The 23160-nt window shown below is 34.4% G+C and overlaps 2 protein-coding genes across 4 annotated transcripts; both read left to right on the top strand.

The window, feature by feature from the left end:
• Positions 1 to 7399: 7399 nt before the first annotated feature.
• On the top strand, positions 7400 to 14546 carry LOC113725888 (receptor-like serine/threonine-protein kinase SD1-8). 2 transcript variants are annotated; one of them, XM_072074282.1, is made up of 7 exons: positions 7400 to 8873; positions 12459 to 12536; positions 12730 to 12920; positions 13014 to 13224; positions 13349 to 13586; positions 13682 to 13832; positions 13985 to 14546. In XM_072074282.1, the coding sequence occupies exons 1-7, from the start codon at positions 7574 to 7576 to the stop codon at positions 14294 to 14296; spliced, it is 2481 nt and encodes an 826-aa protein (XP_071930383.1). In that variant the 5' UTR covers positions 7400 to 7573; the 3' UTR covers positions 14297 to 14546. The 2 variants fall into 2 exon arrangements, with proteins under 2 accessions (XP_071930383.1, XP_071930382.1); XM_072074281.1 differs by having other exon boundaries at positions 12459 to 12626.
• A 3782-nt stretch (positions 14547 to 18328) lies between these two features.
• On the top strand, positions 18329 to 22559 carry LOC113723237 (G-type lectin S-receptor-like serine/threonine-protein kinase At4g27290). 2 transcript variants are annotated; one of them, XR_011838933.1, is made up of 7 exons: positions 18329 to 19711; positions 20585 to 20740; positions 20914 to 21068; positions 21179 to 21389; positions 21492 to 21729; positions 21894 to 21991; positions 22086 to 22156. XR_011838933.1 is itself a non-coding variant. In XM_072074279.1 (7 exons), exons 1-7 carry the CDS (start codon positions 18442 to 18444, stop codon positions 22392 to 22394), a joined length of 2490 nt encoding a protein of 829 aa, XP_071930380.1. In that variant the 5' UTR covers positions 18338 to 18441; the 3' UTR covers positions 22395 to 22559. The 2 variants fall into 2 exon arrangements, 1 of the variants encoding a protein (XP_071930380.1); XM_072074279.1 differs by having other exon boundaries at positions 18338 to 19711; positions 21841 to 21991; positions 22086 to 22559.
• The last annotated feature ends 601 nt before the right edge of the window (positions 22560 to 23160 follow it).

The following is a 23160-nucleotide window of genomic DNA, read 5'->3' as shown; positions in this document are numbered from 1 at the left end:
TTTTTGTCATTTGTTGATTTGTTTTTCCTCTGAAGAGTTTGTTGGATGTGAAACCCAAAGAGTCTCCAATGACAACACCATTAAAATGACACAGAAAATTCTGCGTGGAATTCGACCAGATTAATGCAACCAATGATATCAACAATTAAAACGAGTTTGGATAGATTAATGAATTTCTTGGAGGCGTCAGTTTACCTTCTAAAATATACCCTTTCTACTTCAGATTCCGACACTACAATTCCGCTTTTGTCTAAATTGCGGCGTAAATGGGTTTTCATGTGGGTATTTCATTAGTAAATCTTTCACGACCTTGACCTGCCACACTAATGCTTTAGTTTGGTACTTAAGTTTTTTGTCAAGTTTATTTACTATAAATTTTTTAAAAACTTTAGTTATAGTAACCTCAAAAAATTTTTCAAAGTTTTTAAATCGTACACTTCACAATATTCAAAAATTTACACATTTCAAAAATTTTTTTAAAAAAATTCGACAGTAAACTACAGTAAAGTTTTAGACAAACACCCAAAAACCTCAGTTACCAAACACTGGAAAACCCTTCAAATTCACAATATATGCTTTTTATTGTGATCTTTCTCAAGTTTAAATTTACATTGGATTGCAATGATCTCAGAATATCCCTAAACATTAAAAAAAAAATTATCATATTCGAGAATGTTAAAAAAAACGTGGATCAATTCAGGTATGATCCGACAAACATTAGAAAATTCCAAAAGGCAAAGATGGACGATTTATAAATTGCTCAAGGAGCTGCCAAATCGATATGGTTGGTAAACTATATTATTCATAACAACACAAAAATGCTTCCTGCAGTGAAAAAAGCTAGTAGTTAGTAATGAGAACGAGCACCCTTTACCTAACCCTTTTCCATCCCAACGAAGAGGCGTGCTCTTCTTTCTTTCTTTCTTTCTTGGCCGGCTGCGTGTTCGTAACTTCCATCGACAATCAAAGTCGCCAATAATACTGCCAACCTCTTCAATCTTGCTTTCTTGGTGACAAATGGATATTTGCATGAGGACAAATAACATGCTTCTGCGAAGGACGTATGGAATGGTTTTCTCTATTTGGATTGCCTTGATCTTACTTACTACGGAACCTTCATATTTAATTTGGATTTTACTCAATCATTCCGCTTCAAACTAAGTTTTGTTCTTTCTTTTTGAAATTTTAGTCACACCACACAATTTTTTTCTGTTTCGACTCTGTGTCTGGCAATAGGCAATATTAAGCCCGTTCATTAACCTTTAAGCAATACGTTATCATTGAAGGTGATGCTCAAATGATCCTTAACTCCATCCAGTGTCAAGAAGGTGATCAATCAAGCATTCGAGTTCTAATTGATGATAAATTGTTACTGGTCTTCAGTAATTCTCAATCTGGAAAGCTTCTTGGACTCCTAGGAAATATAATAGTGTAGCTCACGAGCTGGCACAGTATGCTATTTCAATTCCCGATGGCCTTGTTTGGGTCGCGGTTTTTCGTCGGAAAATTACGTCGTTTTCTATGATCATATTTTTCTATTATTTTTTTTTCTCACATACATCAAATCGCTACAGTAATTTTTTCATGAAAAATCATGAAAAATACAATCCAAACACAACCTTTGTATTACTTGCTCTTTGTGTGGGTCTTTCAATCAATTCATGTATAAATCATCTCATGTTGCTTAAAAAGAATGTAACGGCAAATCAAAGAGAAAATGCACAAAAAAGGTGTAATTTGTTTTTATCATTCATAGGTAACTTAAGACACTATTAATATTTCTTGCCTTTCATTTAAGTACCATATCGTGTTGTGTGTCAAAAAATTCGTGGTCATTGTATTCTGTAGTTGTCAATTCAAGAAATTGACCCGTTCTTATTGGACAATAGTTTGGTTTGTGATTTTCTACCCAAAAAAATTGTTACGTTATTCATGAATATATTTTTTAATTATTTTTTTTATCTCATTACATTATTCGTGAATATATTTTTTAATTATTTTTTTATCTCGTATACATCAAATCGCGATAATATATATTTTTCTTTTTACTAAAACTGCTAAAAATAACAATCCAAACAGACAAATTTTCAGTTGGACAAGGTCAAAACAGTTCAAATTCTAGTACTATTTTAATTCAAATTAAGCCGTCTCAAAAATCAATTCCTAATATGTGTAACAAGTACCTTATCTTTTCATTAAGGTGTCCAATTGAGTAATTTAAAAGTTAATGTGGACAAAAATAATCAAATACTTCTTAGGAGAGATGCCCCCGACTTGACTAAACTTTTTCTCTTATTCTTTGCCAATCAGAGTTAACGTCTGGGACCACCTGCAATCTCTTTCCCCTTAAAATTCAGCCCGTCACATTAACATTTGGTAAAGTTTAAAACTAAAGTTCAAGTAGCATTCAAATTATAAAGGCTCCTTTAGACTGCTTTCGGATGAAACTTTTCATGCTGTCTTATGGGTCCTGTTTGGAGCGCTACTTTTAGGAGTTTTTTAGAAAAATATACTGTAGTAATTTGATATATGTTAATTTAAAAGGCAATTAGAAATGTTTTACAGAAAACATAAAAATTATTGTGCAAAAAAAAAATCATAGTCTTTTTTAAAATGACCAAACGTTATAACAAGTCTAAATAATTTGAGGGGGGAAAAACTTTTTGATCATGAGTCTGTAAATTAAAATTTAAGCAATTACATTTTGGAAATGATCTCATTCAATTTTAGGAAGTAATTCTTCTGTCCTAATTCACTCCAAAACATTTAATCCATGCAATATATGCAATTTAATTAGCTCCAAATCAAACCATGCTCAAAACTGTTAGAATTGCGACATATGCGATCCATATGACTTATTCTAAGTTGATTGATAGTTTGATTGATTAATTGACATTTAGCTAGTAAGTATCTCCTATTAATGACGTCTTCAATAAATTATATTAGAATACATCATACGATATTATTCTCAATCATGATTCATAGTATGATTTCCTTATGAAAGAAAACTTGCTATTTATTTACAAGTTACGATCCCTAACTGACCTATACATAACTTGTAATGCTCTATCCATCCTAGCGTTTACACAAAAAACAATTAGCGGGAGGCAAGTAATTCTATTACTATACTGCTACTTATTACATGTACTAGGGAGAAATAGCCCGCGCGACGGGCGGGAATTAGGTGCTTGTGATTCCAGATAATTAATAATTATTGTTTAATATTTTGTAGTATAAGAACTAAAGTATGATGATTTTATCATGTGATTTTAATAGAAAAATCATAAGTTACATAGTGAGTTAATACAAATAATGTGCAATAAGACATCCTTATTGTTATACTATATAAGAATCCGTTGTGATCAAAGGTTATATTTGAATTTCAACCGTAAAGATAAGAGTAGTTTGAAAATATAAGAATGTTTGAAGTGCAATTGAAAAGTATTCAAAGATCTCTTCTAAAACTTATCCAAGATGATAAAACATTTTAAAGTATCAATTGGACCCTTCATCTCTCGAATCTATATATGTTCGTGAAAGATCTCTCAGGCAATGCTTCTGATTTCTCTCTTGACTTAAGCTCAACCTGAATTATCAAGTCAAGTTTATCCATCAATCACTTTGCGTCCAATCTAATCTAAAATAATTTTATTTTTTACTAACTATTTATATAATTTAGTGGGTATAATACGACTTAATCACATGTTTCTTACAGAGATAATAATGCCCAAAAATGATAGATAGATAAGAAACTTAAGTGGTCTTTTTCAAAGTTTTGTAAAAACTATTCAGATTTGATGTTTTTTACTAGGGGCATTTCTTTATAATCTCATAAATAAGTTCAAATCTGCATAATTGTTAAAAATTTGAATTGAAACTATCTTGATTATAAAAAATTGGTGCAAATAATATTTTCTAAATTTGAAATTGTAGAAAATGGCAAGTAAAATCAGAAGAAACTCCTCATATGAATTCGAATTGCAAACTATAGGTAGAAACTGCTTAATAATATTTTTCAATGTTTACTTGTTTAAGTATCCAATATAACATCTTTACTTAATTGACTCGTTTGAATTATGAATAATGGTTGTTTCAATCAAATCAAGAAACATTATTTATCATTGTACAACATACAATTATGAGTAAATGAATTAATACAATGCAATCAAAATGGCGTTGTAGGTAAAGTATTTAAACTCATCAAGTTCCACTACAAATTCTTTTACATAGCACAAAAGTAAAATTTTTGTATTTCAAACTATATAAACAGTATAATACAAGAACGAGATCATAACATGGAAAGCAAATAGAGTGCAAATGACATCTTAGTATTATGTAGCATGATTAATTTTCTTTTTTAGTTTCAATGAAATACAAAATTCTAAGTTAATAAATTTTACAATCATAAAATTCCCAATTAAAATAAACACAAGCTGAATTCCAAATCATATTACATGAAAAAATAACTACTTGAACCATAATTGCTGGAATGTAGTCAACAAATTCCTGGAGTCAAGAATAATAGGAGAAAGTTCATGAGAAATAAGGTTATTTGTCTTAAATAAAGAAATAATACCTTGGTTGAGGAGGAGAAGATGATAAAATTGCTTTTTTGATTATTTTAGAAAGTGACAACATTATCTCAAATTGTATTTTGACCAAAGACAGAATCTCTGGAATCTACTGAGAAAAACAATACAATTAGTCAGTTTTTTAAATTAGAAGTATCAAAAGGCAAACTATATGGAGTTATTGAATAAACCAATCATCAGGGAAAAAAAACTACAATCTAAGAAGACAAACCTAAAGAACTCACCTCAATTTAAAGGAAAATTTATGCATTCCACCAAATATTTAATAGTCATAATAAAATCAAAGAGGTGAAACCGAAAAAGAAGAAAGGGTATCGGCTAAACATGGGGACTGGGAACACCAAGAGTAGCTTATCCCACATCGGGTCGGGAGGTTGGGTTAGTTGGGTAGATAAGTCCTTGGGGTTGTGCCAAGAGTTGCCGGCTTTTGGTATTAATTCTGGGATTAGGTTTATTTCATTCGGCAAAAGTCAATTACTTTGAGTCGAAAAAAGACAAACTGCTCGTTAGGATTAGCATGGTTAGTTCATGTGCCGGGGTTCTTAGCTTAGGTTGGGAACACCTAGAGTAGCTTATCCCACATCGGGTCGGGGGGTTGGGTTAGTTGGGTAGATAAGTCCCTGGGGTTGTGCCAAGAGTTGCCGGCTTTTGGTATTAACTCTGGGATTAGGTTTATTTCATTCCGCAAAAATCAATTACTTTGAGTCGAAAAAAAAAACATGGGGACATAAATATGATAATGATTGTTCAGATAATAATTAAGTTAATTAATTGTAATTAAAATCCAATTATATAAACATCCAATTAATTCCTTAACGGATGAGAAATATTTCAGGAAATTGGAGAGCTTGGATGTTAGTATAATAAATGATTAAAAGGACTTTTATGTAATTCTATCAAAATACAAGCTTTATTCAGTTGTACTTGATACTCAATTTGACACCAAATATTGTAACATACCAAACCTACCCCTAACCTTAAATGTCTGAAAGGTTATATAAGTAATTATAGTGAAATTAAAGTTATAATGACTTGTACTCAATGTTCCAATTACTCTTCAAACACTCTCACATTTCCAAAATAGCCTCACCCCTGCGGTTGAAATCTAGTCTTAAACTCGTTCTTATATAGTATAAGGATATGTATATTTTTTATCATTCTACACGAATTTAAGAATCTTTTAGACTAAGTGGCATTAGATGCACATTACATATAATAGAATAGCAGTTAGTGTGATTCATGCATCTAATCTAATAGTGTACAAAATTTGTTACACTAAGGATATAAAAATGATTAATCTTTAAAAAAAAAAGAAATAAAACGTGAATACTATATGGCTTGAGTCCAAGTCCGTAAGTACTCGTCGATATGTATAATTCAAAAAATTGTTGTATTTATGCATTTTAAGGGTAAATTATCTTTTATCCCCATGTGATTTGGTGCTTTATTACACACCCACCTTATGATTTAAAATTCTATAGATAAACCCCTCATGATTTGGGCTAAAGTGTTACCATTAGTTTTAAACCACTAATTTTTTCGTTAAAACTAATGATTAATAGTAAAAAGTCAAAATTAAATTAATAAATTAACAAATTTACCTTTTCATTATTTATTTTTTCCTCCAAACATAAAAAAGAAGAAATTGAAATAAAAATAGATAAACAAGAACTAGAAAATACCATTAAATATTTGGTTTAAAAAACTATAATGACATTTATAGTCAAAAAACATTTTGTATTTTTTGTTTCTTATTTCCCTTCCATCTTTTTTGTTTCTTGATTATTTTTTTTAATTTCCCTTCCATCTCTTTTGTATTTGGAGAAAATTAGATTTTATAAGCCAAAATATAGGTTTTCAATATAATCTCTTCTCCTCCCTAGAGAGAGAGAGAGAGAGAGAGAGAGAGAGAGAGAGAGAGAGAAGGAAGAAAAAAGAAAACAAGTAGTGAAAAAGGTGAATTTGTCAATTTATTAGTTTAACTTTGACTTTTACTATTGACCGTTAATTTTAATGAAAAAATTAGCGATAGCACTTTAATCCAAATCATGAGAGAGTTATATATAAGTTTTTAAACTACAGGGAATTATGTGGTAAAGTACCAAATTATGCAGGGGAATAAAAGGTAATTTACCCTACATTTGAATAATACTTTAAAAAAAATATTTATATTCTTCATACAACCTTATAAAATACATAATCAAATTTTGGCACAGTATACTTCTCAAATTATACTTTAAGTTTGGAAAAAAATGTTAAAATTTGTGTAATAATAATGACATCTCTCCCCAATTATATATAAAGCAGTAGCTATGTATATCATAACTTTATGGATTTATGCATGTAAACATAATAAGGTGATAAAATCTTTGTTTGGATTGCATTTTTTTTGGATTTTTTGTTACAAAAATTGCTGTGGCGATTTGATATATATAAAATAAAAAAGTGATTGAAAAATGTGTCCATGAAAAACATAGCAATTTTTCTTTGAAAATCTGCAATCCAAACACAACCTTAATAAATTTAATATTTGATACACAAGAACAACAATTAGAAGCGGTTTAATCTTTAAAAATTGTAGTAATTTTATCTATATTTTGAGTTTTGTAACTTTTAAATATATTCGTACCATTCAAATATAAATTTATATGAGTAATTTTGTTGAAGTCATATTTTTATGCCAAACTTTTGATTGTATTTTCAAAAGAAAATCCAACTATGTTTTACCCACTGCATGTTTTGAATTTTATTCGTGTTTCACAGCCAAAATGCAAGAACCATATAGCAGTATTTGTCCGACAAGATACGGAAAACATGCCCACGATGTTTCCTTTTCAAAGGAAGCCCAAAGCGGACCCCAAAGAGGAAAATCTTCAGTCAACTAACGATGCTTTCCTGCTAAAAAACCATCTCACCTGTCTTCACCAAGAAGATAACCAGAGAAAATTAAACATCCAAATGTTAGACAGAACCCTTGAAGAATGAGCTGCATCATCATCAAGCCTCATTTCTTCCAAAATTTCCTCTTCTTCGGCTCTTTAGCCCTGTTTGTTACAAACTTTGCCGTAGCTTTTGACGTCCTAACTTCAACAGAGCCCCTGACCAAAGACCAAACGTTAGTTTCATCCGGTGAAAATTTTGAATTAGGCTTCTTCAGACCTGGAGATTCAAACAAATGGTATGTTGGAATATGGTACAAGAAGATACTAACGAGCAAGACCATTGTTTGGGTAGCAAACAGAGACAATCCTCTGACAAACTCATCTGGGCTGTTGAAGATTGGTGATGATGGCAACATCCAAATTCTTGATCAAGCTGCAAATACAATATGGTCCTCAAATCTATCCAGGGTAGGCAACACTGTAGCACAGCTGCTAGACTCTGGAAATTTCATACTACGTTACACAGACGACGCTGATCCTGAAAATTATCTCTGGCAAAGCTTTGATCACCCCACTGATACATTGTTACCTGGGATGAAGCTCGGGTGGGACGCGAAAACTGGCCTAAACAGATACTTGACATCGTGGAAAAATGCCGATAATCCATCTTCAGGTGACTACAGTTTTGTGCTTGATATTCATGGGTTCCCTGAATGTTTCTTGATGAATAAAGGCAACAAATCGTACCGCAGCGGACCCTGGAATGGCCTCAGATTTAGCGGTGTCCCAGAAATGAAGGCCAGTAGTCCTGTCATGACCTTTTTATTTGTGAACACTAAAGACGAGGTATATTACTCATTCGAGTTGCATAATGCATCATTGTATTCAAGATTGGTTGTGTCTTTTACTGGAAGTCTTCAGAGATTTACTTGGATAGATGATAGCAAAATATGGAACCTTTTTTGGTACGCCAGAAAAGATCAGTGCGACGCCTACAAAGAATGTGGAAATTATGGTGTATGTGACACAAATGCTTCGCCAGTTTGCAAGTGTCTGCAGGGATTTGAGCCCAGAAATCCACAGGCTTGGAATCTGAGAGATGGATCCGATGGATGTGTCAGGAAGCATAAATTGGATTGTAGGAATGACGGGTTTTTGTCGTTGCATAACATGAAATTGCCGGAGAGTTCTAGCACGCTTGTGGTCTCCGGCATGAGTTTAGCCGACTGTGAAACGATGTGCCGGAAAAATTGTTCTTGTACGGCTTACGCTAATTCGAATCTTACAGCTGGTGGTTCTGGATGTGCTATTTGGGCCACGGACCTTCTTGATATGAGGCTGTATGCGGCGGATGAAGGTGGCCAAGATCTATATGTTCGGGTGGCAGCTTCAGATTTAGGTACGTTTCTTTCAATATAATTAGCTGCAAATTTTGATGCGTTCGGTTCAATTTTTGCCAGAATGTTGGACTAATTTGTCTTCGGCCATAAATGCATTGCCTATCGAATTATAATTGCATTAGCCGTCCATTATGTTTCATAGGTATTAGTACTTATATTTTAGAAAGGATTGAGGGGGGGGGGGGGGTGTGCTGACTGCTAAGGAAAGAAGAAGAAGGAAGAGAGGAGAAAAGAATGGAAACAGACCCCGGAAAAAATAAAGTATCTTGCTTTAACTCCTAAGATGAAAGGAAATACGCTTTAGATTCTAATTTCACTACTATAGTGCTAATATAATAGAGTTTAAAAAGTTTTTGGGGTGGTTAACGGCGATATTAGGGGTCTGATAATGAAAATGAAAGTTTCAAGTGTATTTGCCAGAAATGAAAAAAGTTCGACGGGTATTTATGCAAAACTTGGGAATTTTTTTTTCATTTAAAAAAAAAAAACCAATTTCACCTATTTTTGACTAATGTCAAGTTAACATTTTTGTTCATAATTATTTATGTGTATTGGCAGTGGGGTTCTCGCCAAGTGTTTTTAATTTTTAATGTGAGAACAAAACGTTTGGTGCAACGCTTTGAAAAATTGATGAAGTTGGTAAGTGGAAAATTGAAGAATACCTATCTGCTATCGCATATTTTTCTGAGAAAACAGCGACCTAAGAATGATAATCGTTCATTAGTAGTGTTTCCAGCTATACTTCTCTTGACATGCCCGCCATCTTAATCTTTTATTGAGAAGTATTTAGCAGATAGGGGAATCGTATCAAATATACTACTGTATCATATCAATCGTGGTGGCGCCCGCCCGCCCGCCCGTCGCCATCTAAAATTCTACATCAAGCACCCGGTCGCAAGTAGTTTTAGGCTTTTGGCATTGAGCCTTTTTATAAAGGCCCCTCCTTCACTGTTCAGAATTTTTTCAGATTTGGGATTTGCTTTCTTGCACTGAATAGTTAGGTAGAAATTCTGAATACACTACTATGTTCATAGCTAGCTAGGTGGATATTGTGGAGGATTTGTTTTGAGTTTATTTTGCTGCCTTAAAATTAGTCGAAGAAAATGGTGAAATCGCATGAACAAAACAGAAGCCAATATTATTAATAAACTGGTTAAAAATCGTCCAACATGATTTGCTTGACAAAGAAAATTGAACTAATGTGAAAATTGAAGAAGTACTAAACTCAGGGTACATAGGAATTCTTACCCATCAATTAATTTTGAAGCAGTTAAGTCAGCCCATCGGAGTATCCTTGACTTCACCGAACAAAATTAATTCTTGAGTTACCGTGTCTAATAAAACTACTACTACTACTACTAAACAACAAACTAGACTTTTTTTGAAGTGAAGTGGCGCTCTTATTTTCAAATCCACCCTCAAAAATCTTAATTCGAAATGATAATACATAATTATGTCCATCACAAATTGACTAGATGCAACAAATGCCAAACACAAGGGTGTTTCTCTCCAAGTAATACCTTTCTCTCTTTTCTTTTACAACGCAAAAATTCTTTTTGTTTTCCTTTGCCATAAGAGTGCTCAAGAATTGATAACTGACAATATTGGAATCTACTCAAAGTCAGGATCAATATAAAGGGTCTATTAGTGCATAATTAGTGTTGAACATTATGCAAATCAAATCGCTATGATTAGAGCTAAGCCAATAATAATATTAGGGTCATAAATCATGCAATGTAGTAGTTTCTTGGGTCCACGAGGAATCCTTGAATAGCTGCGTGACGTTCTAGAGGCGGGCTCAAGCTGAATTTTCGATTTTGGAGATATCCCACCAAGAATTTTCAAATAAATCGGGCCCTCTTAGTAATAAGTCTATATTTAACGCTCACCTGAATGCGACGGGACCTAATTCAATTCATATGTTTCTTCTGCTAAAACCCCATAGAAATAGAAAAGGGTCTGAAAATTACCCAATCTTCAACCGCCATTGGCCGACGTTGTTGACCTGGTGGCAGGGGTTGGTAAGTTAAGTAGCGGCACTTAACTAACAAGGCTGCCCGAGCATGACTTGCAATCCATATATTATTGTGTTTGGATGGTAGATTATTTAGGACGATTTCCTTTTTAAAACTACTTCAGTACTTTTTTATGCGATATATGTGAAAAAAAGTAAATAAAAAATGTATTTATAATGCAAGTCAATAAATTTATATAAATAATTCACTATCCAAACAGACTGACTGTCCTGTAGTCCTGTATTGCATAATATTTCATTCCAAAAACAATAATAATATTTATTTGTCGCCATAAATTTCAGGCCATAAAATGGTCCAAGTCTCATGGATGGATTTTTACAACTTTGACATTTAAGTGCAAGAAAATATAATCTTCTTTGGAAGTCAAAAGAAAAACTTTTCACATTTAAGTTTATCTCAAAACTTTTTAGAGAAAAGCTAACACTGAAGTCTCCTCGCCTCCCCCCCCCCCCCCCTCCCCTAAGCTGATCTATGATTTAGGCACACTAAGTAACCACTATGAGTTTGCATTTGTGGAATTGTGAGTCTTTTTTTTTTTTTTCCGAAAATAATGAATTTATGTATTAACCAACTTGCATTTGTTCTTTTGCTTCGGGCTTAATTGCTATCTTTTGCCTTTTTGATAAAATAGAATTTCCAGTTGGGCCAAGACGTTTTTATGGTTTTTATTTGATAAAGTAGCTTTTAAAAAACTTTTTATTTTTCCTTTTTGCTTTATGAGTGATTACAACTGAGCTTAAGAACTTGTGATGTCATTAGTGGTTTGATTACGAAGATCACTAGGGATGATGAGGTTAATGAGCGATAAATTAAGCAGCTGGATGTCGAAGGGCTTAGATTTGTGAAAATACTGGGCACGCGGGAAGGTATTGGGCTCTGGCCCAACTTCCATGCACAGAACTTGGACTATGGACTGGTCTGGGAAGGCTTAATTGCAGATTAACCCCTGTAATTAGGGAGTAAATGTTACATAGAAGAAAATTGATAATTTAAGGAAGCAAGGACTAGTTAAGTAAGAACGAATTGTATATCTTACTAAAGACCAAGATTGAATGTTAAATAATCAGCAATGTAAATGCCTATTTTGCCAAGGGCTACCGTCCTTAACCGACAATACATATAATTATAATCACACACTACCGGATTTACATAAGCCTCCAATGTGATCTTAATGGGAGCCTAACAGTTTAGTCCAAGTCTATGATCCTTACTCTTTGTACCATCCTCTGGCAGTCTGGCTAGTTTCAGTCAGCATGTATGAAAGGAATTCCATGATTTATAATCGGCATTTCTCCTGATGTTATTTCTAGCGTGGATAATGACACAAGAGGTAAACATGTACTGTCCAATGAATCAAGACTTCATACATGCTGCTTAAGTTACATAACCATCCAGTTTTTGTCCTTCCTGCAATAAGGGAAAGAAGGCATACTTGTTGTAGTTCAGTCAGTCCGCACTACAGCACTGCCTTAGCACTCTTTTAGTGTTGATTAAGATGTTCAAACGTGCGGCGGGCTAATATTTCTGATTTTTCCATTTGGATTTCAGATCAGGCTGGTAATGTTGGCTCTGGAAATGACTCTGACAAGAAAACTAGGATCATCATTGCGACAGCCATAGCAGCCGGTATTCTTCTTATGCTCTCAGTAGTAGGTATAATTTTTGTTTGGAAGAGGAAATCGCAACATGTCCAAAAGAGCATTATAGATCATAGAGGTAACTAAAAAGTTGCAAATTTTTCTCCAACCTTCAGTGGTATTATTAAATACTCAAGAGTCATTGCATAATACTTAACAATGCCTGCTTTCATTTTCTCCAGGTTCACGCGAAAGAAGTCAAGATCTTCTGTTGAAAGCAGCAGTTATTCCCAGTAAAAGGGATCATTCTGGTGAAAGCACCACTGAGGAACTTGAGCTTCCATTATTTGATTTTAGCACCATAACATTGGCTACAGACAACTTCTCTGAAAAGAATAAGCTAGGACAAGGTGGATTTGGTTGTGTTTATAAGGTATGTCTCAATTATGATTCGAGGAGTTGATATAATGAAGTACTTTCAACGTCAAAAGAAGAGCTTGCGACAATGTCTTAATGATGATATCAGGGTATGTTGGTTGAAGATCAAGAAGTAGCAGTGAAAAGGCTCTCCAAGAACTCGGGGCAAGGAATAGAAGAATTCAAAAACGAAGTTAGATTGATCGCTAGGCTTCAGCACAGAAATTTAGTTCGCCTTTTAGGTTGTTGCATCAACATGGAAGAGAAGATTCTCATTTACGAATATATGGAAAATAAGAGCCTGGATTCAATCTTGTTTAGTAAGTCTGCTGTTCTTGTAGTTTTGCCAATATGGTTTTTGTTATTGGCACGCACTTAGCAGCGTTATAATTTCTTCAAAATCTCGACAACTAGTTTTGATGGATGTATGCCTAATTTGCTCAGATAAAGAGAGAAGCTCGTTGCTCCATTGGCAAAGGCGTTTCAACATCATTTGTGGGATTGCTCGGGGGCTTCTTTACCTACACCAAGACTCACGGTTCAGAATTATTCATAGAGACCTCAAAGCAAGCAATATTCTCCTTGACAAAGAAATGAACCCCAAAATTTCAGATTTTGGCATGGCAAGAATTTTTGGAGGAGATGAGACAGAAGCAAACACAAGAAGAGTAGTTGGAACATAGTAAGCAGCAGATGCAAATCCTTGGTAGCATTCGGCTTAACATTAATGCACTACCACTTACAACTATATCCTGGACGCTTTTTTTTTTTTTGCAGCGGTTACATGTCCCCAGAATACGCAATGGATGGCGTCTTCTCTATTAAATCTGACGTTTTCAGTTTTGGAGTTCTAGTCTTGGAGATAGTGAGTGGTAAGAAGAACAGAGGATTCTACCATATGAACAACCAACTCAATCTTCTTGCACATGTAAGTCTAGCTTATTCAAAATTTGTGTGTTAAATTGTTGCATTGAAAACAAAGAGTTACATATCCATACTTCTATAAACTTTTCTTTCCTAAGGAAAAGGGCATTGATGAAATTGTGGTCACTGACAAAAAGATTATATAAAATCGCACAGGCTTGGAAGCTGTGGAGGGAAGGCAGAGGATTAGAACTAATGGATTCAGCAGCAGGTGAACTGTATTCCACTGTTGACGTAATGAGATGCATACATGTGGGTCTACTTTGCGTGCAGGAGCATGCAGAAGATAGACCGAACATGGGAACTGTGGTTCTGATGTTAAGCAGTGAAAGTGCATCACTGCCCCAGCCTAAACACCCCGGATTTTGCCTTGGAAGAAGGCCCCATGATACAACTTCATCTTCAAGTAGACAAGATGAATCTTGCACTGTAAACCAACTTACGGTAACTATCCTTGATGGCCGGTAGTTGAGGAATGCCCTCCAGCAAAAGCAGAATTGTATAGGTCATTGAATTCGACAAGAATTTTCTGTTTATACATGATTTTTTTTTGCTTCTTTTAGTTGATACCTAGAGATTCATACATCTTTGTTGATTTAAGATACAAAAATCATACACTTGATATAATTCTTTTCCTTTTTCCCCCTTTCTTGCTGGAGTTCATTGTAAATTTATCTGTTTTGTTGAGAATGGAAACATGGAAGTAATTTTGAATGAACTATCGAGCATGATCTCTATCTCTGCCTTTCCACTCACTATTCTTATTTTTTTTTTGTCAGCAACGATATATTTGTATAACTTACTAGACCAACGATACATTTGTAGGGGGTTAGTGGGTATACAGATCCAACTAGATCAAGGGAGTCCTATGACACAACATTTAAATTTTTTTCGTTGCAAGTGAAATTTGAACCTCACCTACTCACTGTCTTTGTTGAAGTAACCAAACTGTCTGTTCTGATTTCTGATTACGCATCCCTCCAATGATTTATTACCGAGTAGAACTGCAACAGGCAGTTGGGAGTGGAGACACTATTGAAATGGATAACACAACATAAATCATTCTCAGACTAAAATCTCACAGAACACCACACGTAAGAGCCCGATTCAGTGCGAGGATCTGACATGAAATAAATGTGTTCAAGACTTTGACAATCGTTGGAGTCAACTATACATAATACAGTAGCGAGGAAGCGTTGTCTTGATTCATTAAATTGAGTAAACGCCAATTGAATAAAGATGTTTGGTGGGCAGACACTAGTAAACCGTGGGACGCCTTCTTTGAAAGGTTTCACCATCAGAATTGAAGCATATGGTCTGAAATTCAGAATCAATCCTTTGTTACCTTCACATGTATCTAACATGGAAGAATTAGGTAAATTGTGCTTAAAAAGTCAAAACCTCGAAAACGTCGTAGCTCTACCGAAGCCTTCAGAACAGAAAAGAAGCTCCCAATGCTTGAACAACGGATTGCGAACCAACCCACCTGGTCATTACTATGTAAAAAGTATAGCCTTGATCTTATTTGTTGTCATTTCAATTATGCCCTTATTAATTTGTGGTTAAAGTTTCATATAATCTTAATTGTATATGGTTTAGAAGAAAATAATGGTTGATTACTAAGACCACCATATTGCATCATACCATATTGATTTGAGAAACATTTCTTGGATGAATTAAATAAGTTGTTCACATCCAATTCATAAGGGGAAGAATTTTTCATGTTCCACCCAATGGAATTTCAATATATAAAAAGGTATAACAATTTTATAATTGAAATAGCAATATTAAATTGGAAAAAAAATCTGAAATAGCACCATATAAACCATTATTATCATTTATAGCAATTCCTCAAAACGAGAAAAACTGAAAACTATTCGCAAAATGACATAAAGTGAATAGGAAATGAATTAAAAAGATGAAAATATAATTCAAATAATGCCAAAGACAACATCCAAATCACTGACATTTAAAGGAAGATAAGCATTGTTATATGCAATAATATAGGAATGCTTCATTTTATATTGGTTTGAACAAATAAGTCCATCTATCAAGCCATGCAGAAGCCATTTCCATTTATAAAATAAGAATTATAATAAGAGTAAACTTAAAATGAAGAATGATATCCAAATTATTTTTTTGTGATGCCCAAAGTGCCCTTATTTTTTTAATGATTACATATATTTATTGTATTGCAATATTAGTGAATAATGGTAGCAGTTATGAAATGAAAAACTTTAAAATTAAGTAAATTTTATTTATGGCGACAATTGTAATTAGACAGATTTAGTGTATTCCAATAATTGACAATAATGGTAGATGTTATGGATTAAAGTTGGCAATTGAAAAAATAAAACACTACAATATACTAAAAATTAATATTAAAATTGTTAATTAGCCAGAATTCTCATTCCAATTCCATGATTATTAAAAACACTGATACCGAAACAAAAAAATATTGTGCTGATATGAAAAAAGTAGACTTGTTGCTTTTGCTTTGCATTGGATTGTGATAAAAAAATATGATTAAAAGAAAAAAATGGAAAAAAACTCAACTATTTATGAAATTTTAATTGTCAGAATGTACAAGCCAAAAAAAAGAACTTTACTTGGTGGATCATTTATACTCCATTATTGACAAAAATAGCAATAAAAAGAATACAAATAATTGAAATTACGCGTATGTTTATTATTTTAGCTTAATTATATTCTTCATTTATAAAAAATGGTAACGATTGTAGTTTATATGTAATAAAATCATGAATATACCACAATTTTGGTAAAACATGATATTATCAATATTTGATATGTTAGAATTCAAGCCATAAATCAACAAATATTTGGTTCATGATTCCAAATTTAATCCTAAGGGACACGTTAACTATATTGGAATGCTTTTTGTCTCTTTGCATTTAATACAATTTCTAAAAGTAACTGGTCAAAGAAAATAAATAACATAAAAATACTATATTATGATGTTGATGATCAAAATTTCACAAAAATTTTTTAGTATCTAAAGAATAATATATTTTAAGATATTATAATCACATGCAAATCATGTAAACTATTGCTAGTCTCTGAAATGTGTTAAACTTAATGGTTTATACTCGATAAATAGTATTGATCATCCCCAACCAACGATAAGTACTTGATATCCTATAATTATCTCTAATAACTTGATAGTGACAAATGGTTGTCAGATCAGATTAGTTTTTTTTTTTTTTTTTTTTTAAGGTTTTGGATTCAAAATCTTTTATTTATAATCCCTCCTACCTTACCATTTAACCCAACCCAACCCTCTCCTAATGGTTATCAGATTGACCATTCTTATTAGGAATTAAAGTGATAAACTCCATACGGTTCATTTATCATCTATTTATTCCTATAAATGCCAAATATACATCACAAAAGACATATTCATTCTCATTACAACTATTAGTCATTGATTACTTAATTTAGAGAAAACTATTACTCATTGATTAATTAACTTTGAGGGCAGCCAACTTTGAGAATTCATACATTCCAAAGCTATTACTCATTGATTACTTAACCCTGGTCCTCTCTTCTGCTGGACTGCTTCCATCTTACCCAGTTCAGTTTGGCACCATTGATTTGTGTTTTTACAGTCTTCTCTCAGGCAGGGAACAGGGTAAGGGTAAGAAAACGGTGACATCAAAAGTCCCACGAGACCAAGACAAGACAACCAATCAAATGCGGCCCATCTGTCCGTGTGTTAGAAAAAATCTTCCGAGCAGTCCTAGTATGACCGTCAAGGCGTCAACCGAACATAGTACTATCATTTTGGTTTTAATTAAGCTTTTAAGTCAATTCAAAATATCAATTCCTAGTGGTGACATGGGACTTATCAAAACTATTGGGGTAAATTACATATAATTTCAATGTAGTTTGATCCATTCATACATAATTTTCTTAACATTTCAAAATATTTACTTTACCCCCTTATACTTTCATATAAAGTGAAAATTTAAACAAAAAAAAAAAAATCCCTTTTACAACGTTTGGTTGAAGTACCCATATTGTCCCTAATTAACTACTAAATTGAACACCATCTTTACACTTACACAAACTATTACAGTTTTTGGTTTAGGTCAAGAATTGACACCAAAACCAACCACAGTCATACATTTTGTTCAAAAAGAACTACTTTAAATCATCCTGAAGTGTAAAAACAAACTTCTTGTCTTATTATTTTTTTTTCCCGTGAAAGGAAAAATTTGTTCGTGTGTCATTCATCCAACTATAATAGTGAATACATTGATAGTATATATATAATTTACTGTTAAATGAATTAATCTATTCTCTTGGCAATAACTGGCTCAGCTCTAAACAAAACTAAGTAGGAGAAATGACTTGCATACAAACCTATAATGAAGTTTCTGATTCCCATTTTGATACATAATGCAAACAAAGCACTCCAAAATATATTCGTCCCACGAGACCTTGTAAGTCAAAGATGGTGACCTATTATTGGAACTACTTCCTCTAGCAGAGACCTTTCAAAATCAATTTTCAAAAACTCCTCTACCAGTTCATTGCATAATGAATTGTTTAAAGTATATTGAGCGGCCCCTTTAGCTTGCTAATTTGAAAGAATGGACTTTCCTCGGCTGTTTTCCCTTTCAGTTCTTCTCATATTGACATTTCTTGCTTCCTACTCCTCCATTGCAATAGACACCTTAACACCAAATCAGAACCTCACCGATGGCCAAATCTTGGTGTCCTCCAACCAGATTTTTGAGCTGGGATTCTTTACTCCAGGAAAGTCTGGTAAAAGATATTTGGCCATATTGTATCATAACGTCCCTACCACCACAGTGGCTTGGGTAGCAAACAGAGATAATCCTCTCAGCGATTCATTAGGCCATCTAACGATGAGGTCTGATGGTGCTTTATTGCTTTACAACAGCTCCATGGCTGTTGTATGGTCTATGAATGAAACAATCACGGGCCAGAGTCCAATTCTGCAGCTTCTAGGTACAGGTAATCTTGTAGTCAGAAAACAGGATGATACTAATGCAAGCGATTACATTTGGCAGAGCTTTGATCATATGTCTGATACTATGTTGCCTGGAATGAAACTTGGATTGAAGTTGAAAACTCGTACCAGCAACTACATGAGATCCTGGAAAAGTCCTGATGACCCTTCTGATGGAGAGTTTACATTCAGCTTGGAAACGCCTGAAACACCTCAGCTTTTACTGCGTCGCGGATCAAATAAGGATTACAGGTGGGGGCCTTTTGATGGTGATAGGTTTAGTGGTGGCAACCGATTGAGGAACAACACAGTCTTCAAGCCTATATTTGTTTCAACTGCTGATGAAATTTATTATACTTTTGAAGCACTGGATAATTCTATTTTAATGCGGTCTGTTGTGACACCACTTGGTGGAATTCAGTATCTCACATGGCGAAATGGTAGTAAAGACTGGAGCATGACTGTAGAGGTAAATAGGCTCTATTGTGATCGATATGGAATGTGTCGAGGAAATGGAAATTGCTATGCGGATGATCCTCCGTGCAGGTGTTTAGAAGGGTTTGCTCCGCGCTCGCCACAAGATTGGAGATTATATGATTATTCAGATGGTTGCAAGAGGAAATTTGATCTGAATTGTAGTAACAGAGATGGTTTTGTGAAGTATGATGGACTGAAGTTGCCAGATAACGTGGTTGTGTGGCCTAATCTTACCCCTGAAGAATGTGCAGCAGAGTGTCTGAGAAAATGTGATTGTATGGCCTACACCCGAATCAACCCTCTAGGTAATGGCAGCCAGTGTGTAGTTTGGTTCGGTGACTTAATTGACCTCAGAGATTTCCCTGATGGAGGCGAAGAACTGTATATACGCATGGCACGTGCTGAAATAGGTAAGCGCTTGCATTCTGCTGTCTGGAATGTCATATTAGAGTATGGTAATGTCTTGCTCGTATTAGTATTGACATCAGGAATGCACTAATATTTTGTAGAGGATGTAGAATTCTTGTGTTCGAGAAGTTTGTTTCAGTTTCTCTTCATGATGAACATCCCGTGCTTCGCACAGTAAAGATGAAATTAGTGACTAACTGGAGCAATTATATCATGCGACTGTCCATTTATATGCATCAACTTTGTTAGCTTAATTGGATTCTCTGAAATGAAAACTCTAGCATAAAGGGAGTGCATTCAACTCAATGATTTTTTGAAGAGAAATCTTTGTAAAATCGATCTAATGAACGAGTATCAACCGTACTTCCTCACTACAAAGAAGCACAACTAGTCTATAGACCTTCGAGGTTGTTGATCTTCACTTCAAATTCTGTCATCTGATGTGGATCTTTAAACAAGCTGCATGAGAGGCTTCCTACCTAATTAATGTTGCTTAGTTAGCTTATATTAGTTACTTTGATAATATGCTGCAACCACTAAATGAAAACTTTATCGTCCCTTCCCTCCAGGAGGGTATAATGGCTGTATGTCCAATCCTTGTGAAGGGCCATTCTACCACATATCATGATCAACTTGTTTGTATTGCTCTGGTTCTTCTGAAGAGTGGACTGCAAAGATAGAATGAAACTCTTATGTTTCTTCTAGTTCTTGTTTCTTTTGCTACAAAGACAAAAAAATCTCCGCATACATCTAGCCACCACAGAGATCAAACTTCTTCCCAACTCTGCTAAACGACTTTTGTATAATGTGCCTAATTATACATGTAGCAGACAGTTCGATTGTCATATTTACTCAGCTGTATTTTTAACTACCAGATTCAATTGCTAAAAACAAATGGAGAAAGCATGTCAGATTAGTTATTGCCATCACGATGTTATCAGCCTTTGCGCTGCTTCTCTTGGCTATCTTGGCTTGGTACAAGCTGAGACCAAAGGGGAGAAGAGAGGAGGATACCATATCAATGCCAATAGGTATTTCAAAATTTCCTTTTCCTATTAATTTCAGAGGTTTGTCACATGGTTTAGCACTTGGAACTGTGACTAGATTCAAGTTATAGTGCTTTCATCGAAAGGATTTGGATGCTGAGAAAGCTAATATAGGTATTATACTAGATTCCTCCATTTAACTCCAAGTACCATTGCAGCCCATGAGAGCAAGTCATTCCCCCATTATGAGGAAGAAAGTCAAGAGGAGGACCTTGAATTACCTACATTTGATCTAGCAACGATTTCTGCTGCTACAGATCAGTTTGCCTTACGTAATAAGATTGGACAGGGTGGTTTTGGTCCTGTGTATAAGGTATGGCTTATTTTTCCTTCCATTCAGTTAGTAATTAGAAGACAAATGCAGAAAAGAAAAATCAACCGCTAAGCATGATATTAATTGGTTTTTACTGTACTTGTACACAGGGCGAATTACCTAATCGATTAGAAGTAGCAGTAAAGAGGCTTTCACAGAATTCAGGTCAAGGCCTAAGAGAGTTTAAGAATGAAGTTATACTGATTGCAAAGCTTCAACATCGTAACCTTGTTAGGCTACTCGGATGCTGCATTCAAGGCGATGAAAAAATGTTGGTCTACGAGTACCTGGCAAACAAAAGCTTGGACAACTTTATATTTGGTACCCCATCAGATCTCATTACATGTTGCCCTCATGATTCTACCCTTTCAGTTATTAAGCTAAATTAACTAACCTGCGTACTGATTTCCATAAAACTTTCAGATCGGATAAAAAGAAAGCTACTTCCATGGAGTATACGCTTCAACATCGTTTTGGGCATTGCAAGAGGGCTGCTTTATCTTCACCAAGATTCCAGATTGAGAATTATCCACAGAGATCTGAAAACTAGTAATATTTTACTTGATAGAGAGATGAACCCAAAAATCTCAGACTTTGGCATTGCGAGAATTTTTGGAGGAGAAATAACTGAAGAAAAGACTCGGAGAATTATTGGTACATAGTAAGTAATACTAACACCCAAGAAAAAAATGAACCTCATATTTCTTTGTCTGCCTTTTTGGTGTGATTCAGTTTGGTCATCAACGTTTACAAATGCTGGATTTGGATGCAGTGGTTACATGTCCCCCGAATATGCAATGAGTGGTCATTTTTCTGTAAAATCAGATGTATTCAGCTTTGGAGTCATAGTGCTGGAGATTATAAGTGGCAGGAAGAATTGGGGATTTTATGATCCAGACCATGACCATAACCTGATAGGACATGTAAGTGAATAGAAAAGAATTATATGCTTCAAATTCATCCTATCGAACTAATTGTATTTACTCATTCTTACCCATTGAACTCAATCTGTTTCAGACCTGGAAACTCTGGAATGAAAAAAGATCTATTGAACTAGTTGATGACATATTGGACGGATCATTTTCGAAGGATGAAGTCTTAAGATGCATCCAAGTGGCCCTTCTAAGCGTCCAGCAACGAACTGAAGAAAGACCAACAATGAGTACTGTGGTATTTATGCTAAGTAATGAAAATGTGGAGTTGCCACAACCCAAAGAACCCGGTTTTGTTTCAGAGAGATCTGCCATGAAGATTGATTCTTCATCTAGCGGTCAAGATTTTCACACAGGAAATCATATAACTTTCACAACTGCAGAGGGACGATAACACTTCAAAAACAAAAAAATTCTCCAGTTTTGTACAGATCTGGATACATGATCACAAATGAGGCACCTCTCCAGCATCTTAGTTTCTAGCGTACCATACCCCATCCCATTTATTAAAGTGACTTGTATTGTACTGGGGAAGTGAAGGTTGGAAGTTATTCCTTAATTCTTAGATATTCTCCCCCCACGCCAACCCCCCCCCCCCCCCCCCCCCCCCCTCCAAAAACCCACAAAAAAAAAACCCAAAATCCCCAACAAAAAATAACTCTTTAAAATCAAAATGTGTTTATACTAGTATTTCTTCTGGTTAATTTTCATATTTGAAGTCTCTTCTTATTATCTATGACTGTAAAGATCAATAATCAACCGATCAAGAAAATGAAAGACTGAAAGAAAACCTGTTGGCCAGATCTGCCTTTTCTCTTCTTCATTTTTTTTTTTGGTGCAGTTTTTCAGTATTTTCTACTCATAAAAACTGAAACCTTATCTCCCAGTGACATCATGAACCGGTCCATGGTCAAACAGTCGGTCCTCGATTTCTAGAAGCATAAAGCGTTCGGTTGCAAAATCTTACATGGTTAATCAGTCATAAATCTTAACTAGACAGATAATCTGTCTGAGGAAATGGTGATAAGAAGGCCTAGTCAACTATGGTCAATTTGACGGTGCCCTGTAATGAAAGTCAAAGCTACAAATCTATTGCCAAGTATTTGGAACAAGTCAAAGCTATAATAATAGCATGTGAGGCCTTAGAAGTCAAGCATGGA

The sequence above is a fragment of the Coffea arabica genome, chromosome 2c, assembly GCF_036785885.1.
Source record: "Coffea arabica cultivar ET-39 chromosome 2c, Coffea Arabica ET-39 HiFi, whole genome shotgun sequence".
In the NCBI taxonomy this organism is placed as follows: Eukaryota; Viridiplantae; Streptophyta; class Magnoliopsida; order Gentianales; family Rubiaceae; genus Coffea; species Coffea arabica.
The sequence above is the reverse complement of the archived record's forward strand: the minus strand, read 5'-3'. Positions and strand labels throughout refer to the sequence as shown.

Excerpts from the sequence above, each read along its gene's own strand:
- LOC113725888 (XM_072074281.1), top strand. The coding sequence starts at position 7,574 with ATGAGCTGCATCATCATCAAGCCTCATTTCTTCCAAAATTTCCTCTTC. Across the intron at positions 13,225-13,348 it reads CCTGGATTCAATCTTGTTTA|ATAAAGAGAGAAGCTCGTTG; the intron begins GTAAGTCTGCTG and ends TAATTTGCTCAG. Across the intron at positions 13,587-13,681 it reads AGAAGAGTAGTTGGAACATA|CGGTTACATGTCCCCAGAAT; the intron begins GTAAGCAGCAGA and ends TTTTTTTTGCAG.
- LOC113723237 (XM_072074279.1), top strand. The coding sequence starts at position 18,442 with ATGGACTTTCCTCGGCTGTTTTCCCTTTCAGTTCTTCTCATATTGACA. Across the intron at positions 20,741-20,913 it reads TACCATATCAATGCCAATAG|CCCATGAGAGCAAGTCATTC; the intron begins GTATTTCAAAAT and ends GTACCATTGCAG. Across the intron at positions 21,390-21,491 it reads CTTGGACAACTTTATATTTG|ATCGGATAAAAAGAAAGCTA; the intron begins GTACCCCATCAG and ends TAAAACTTTCAG.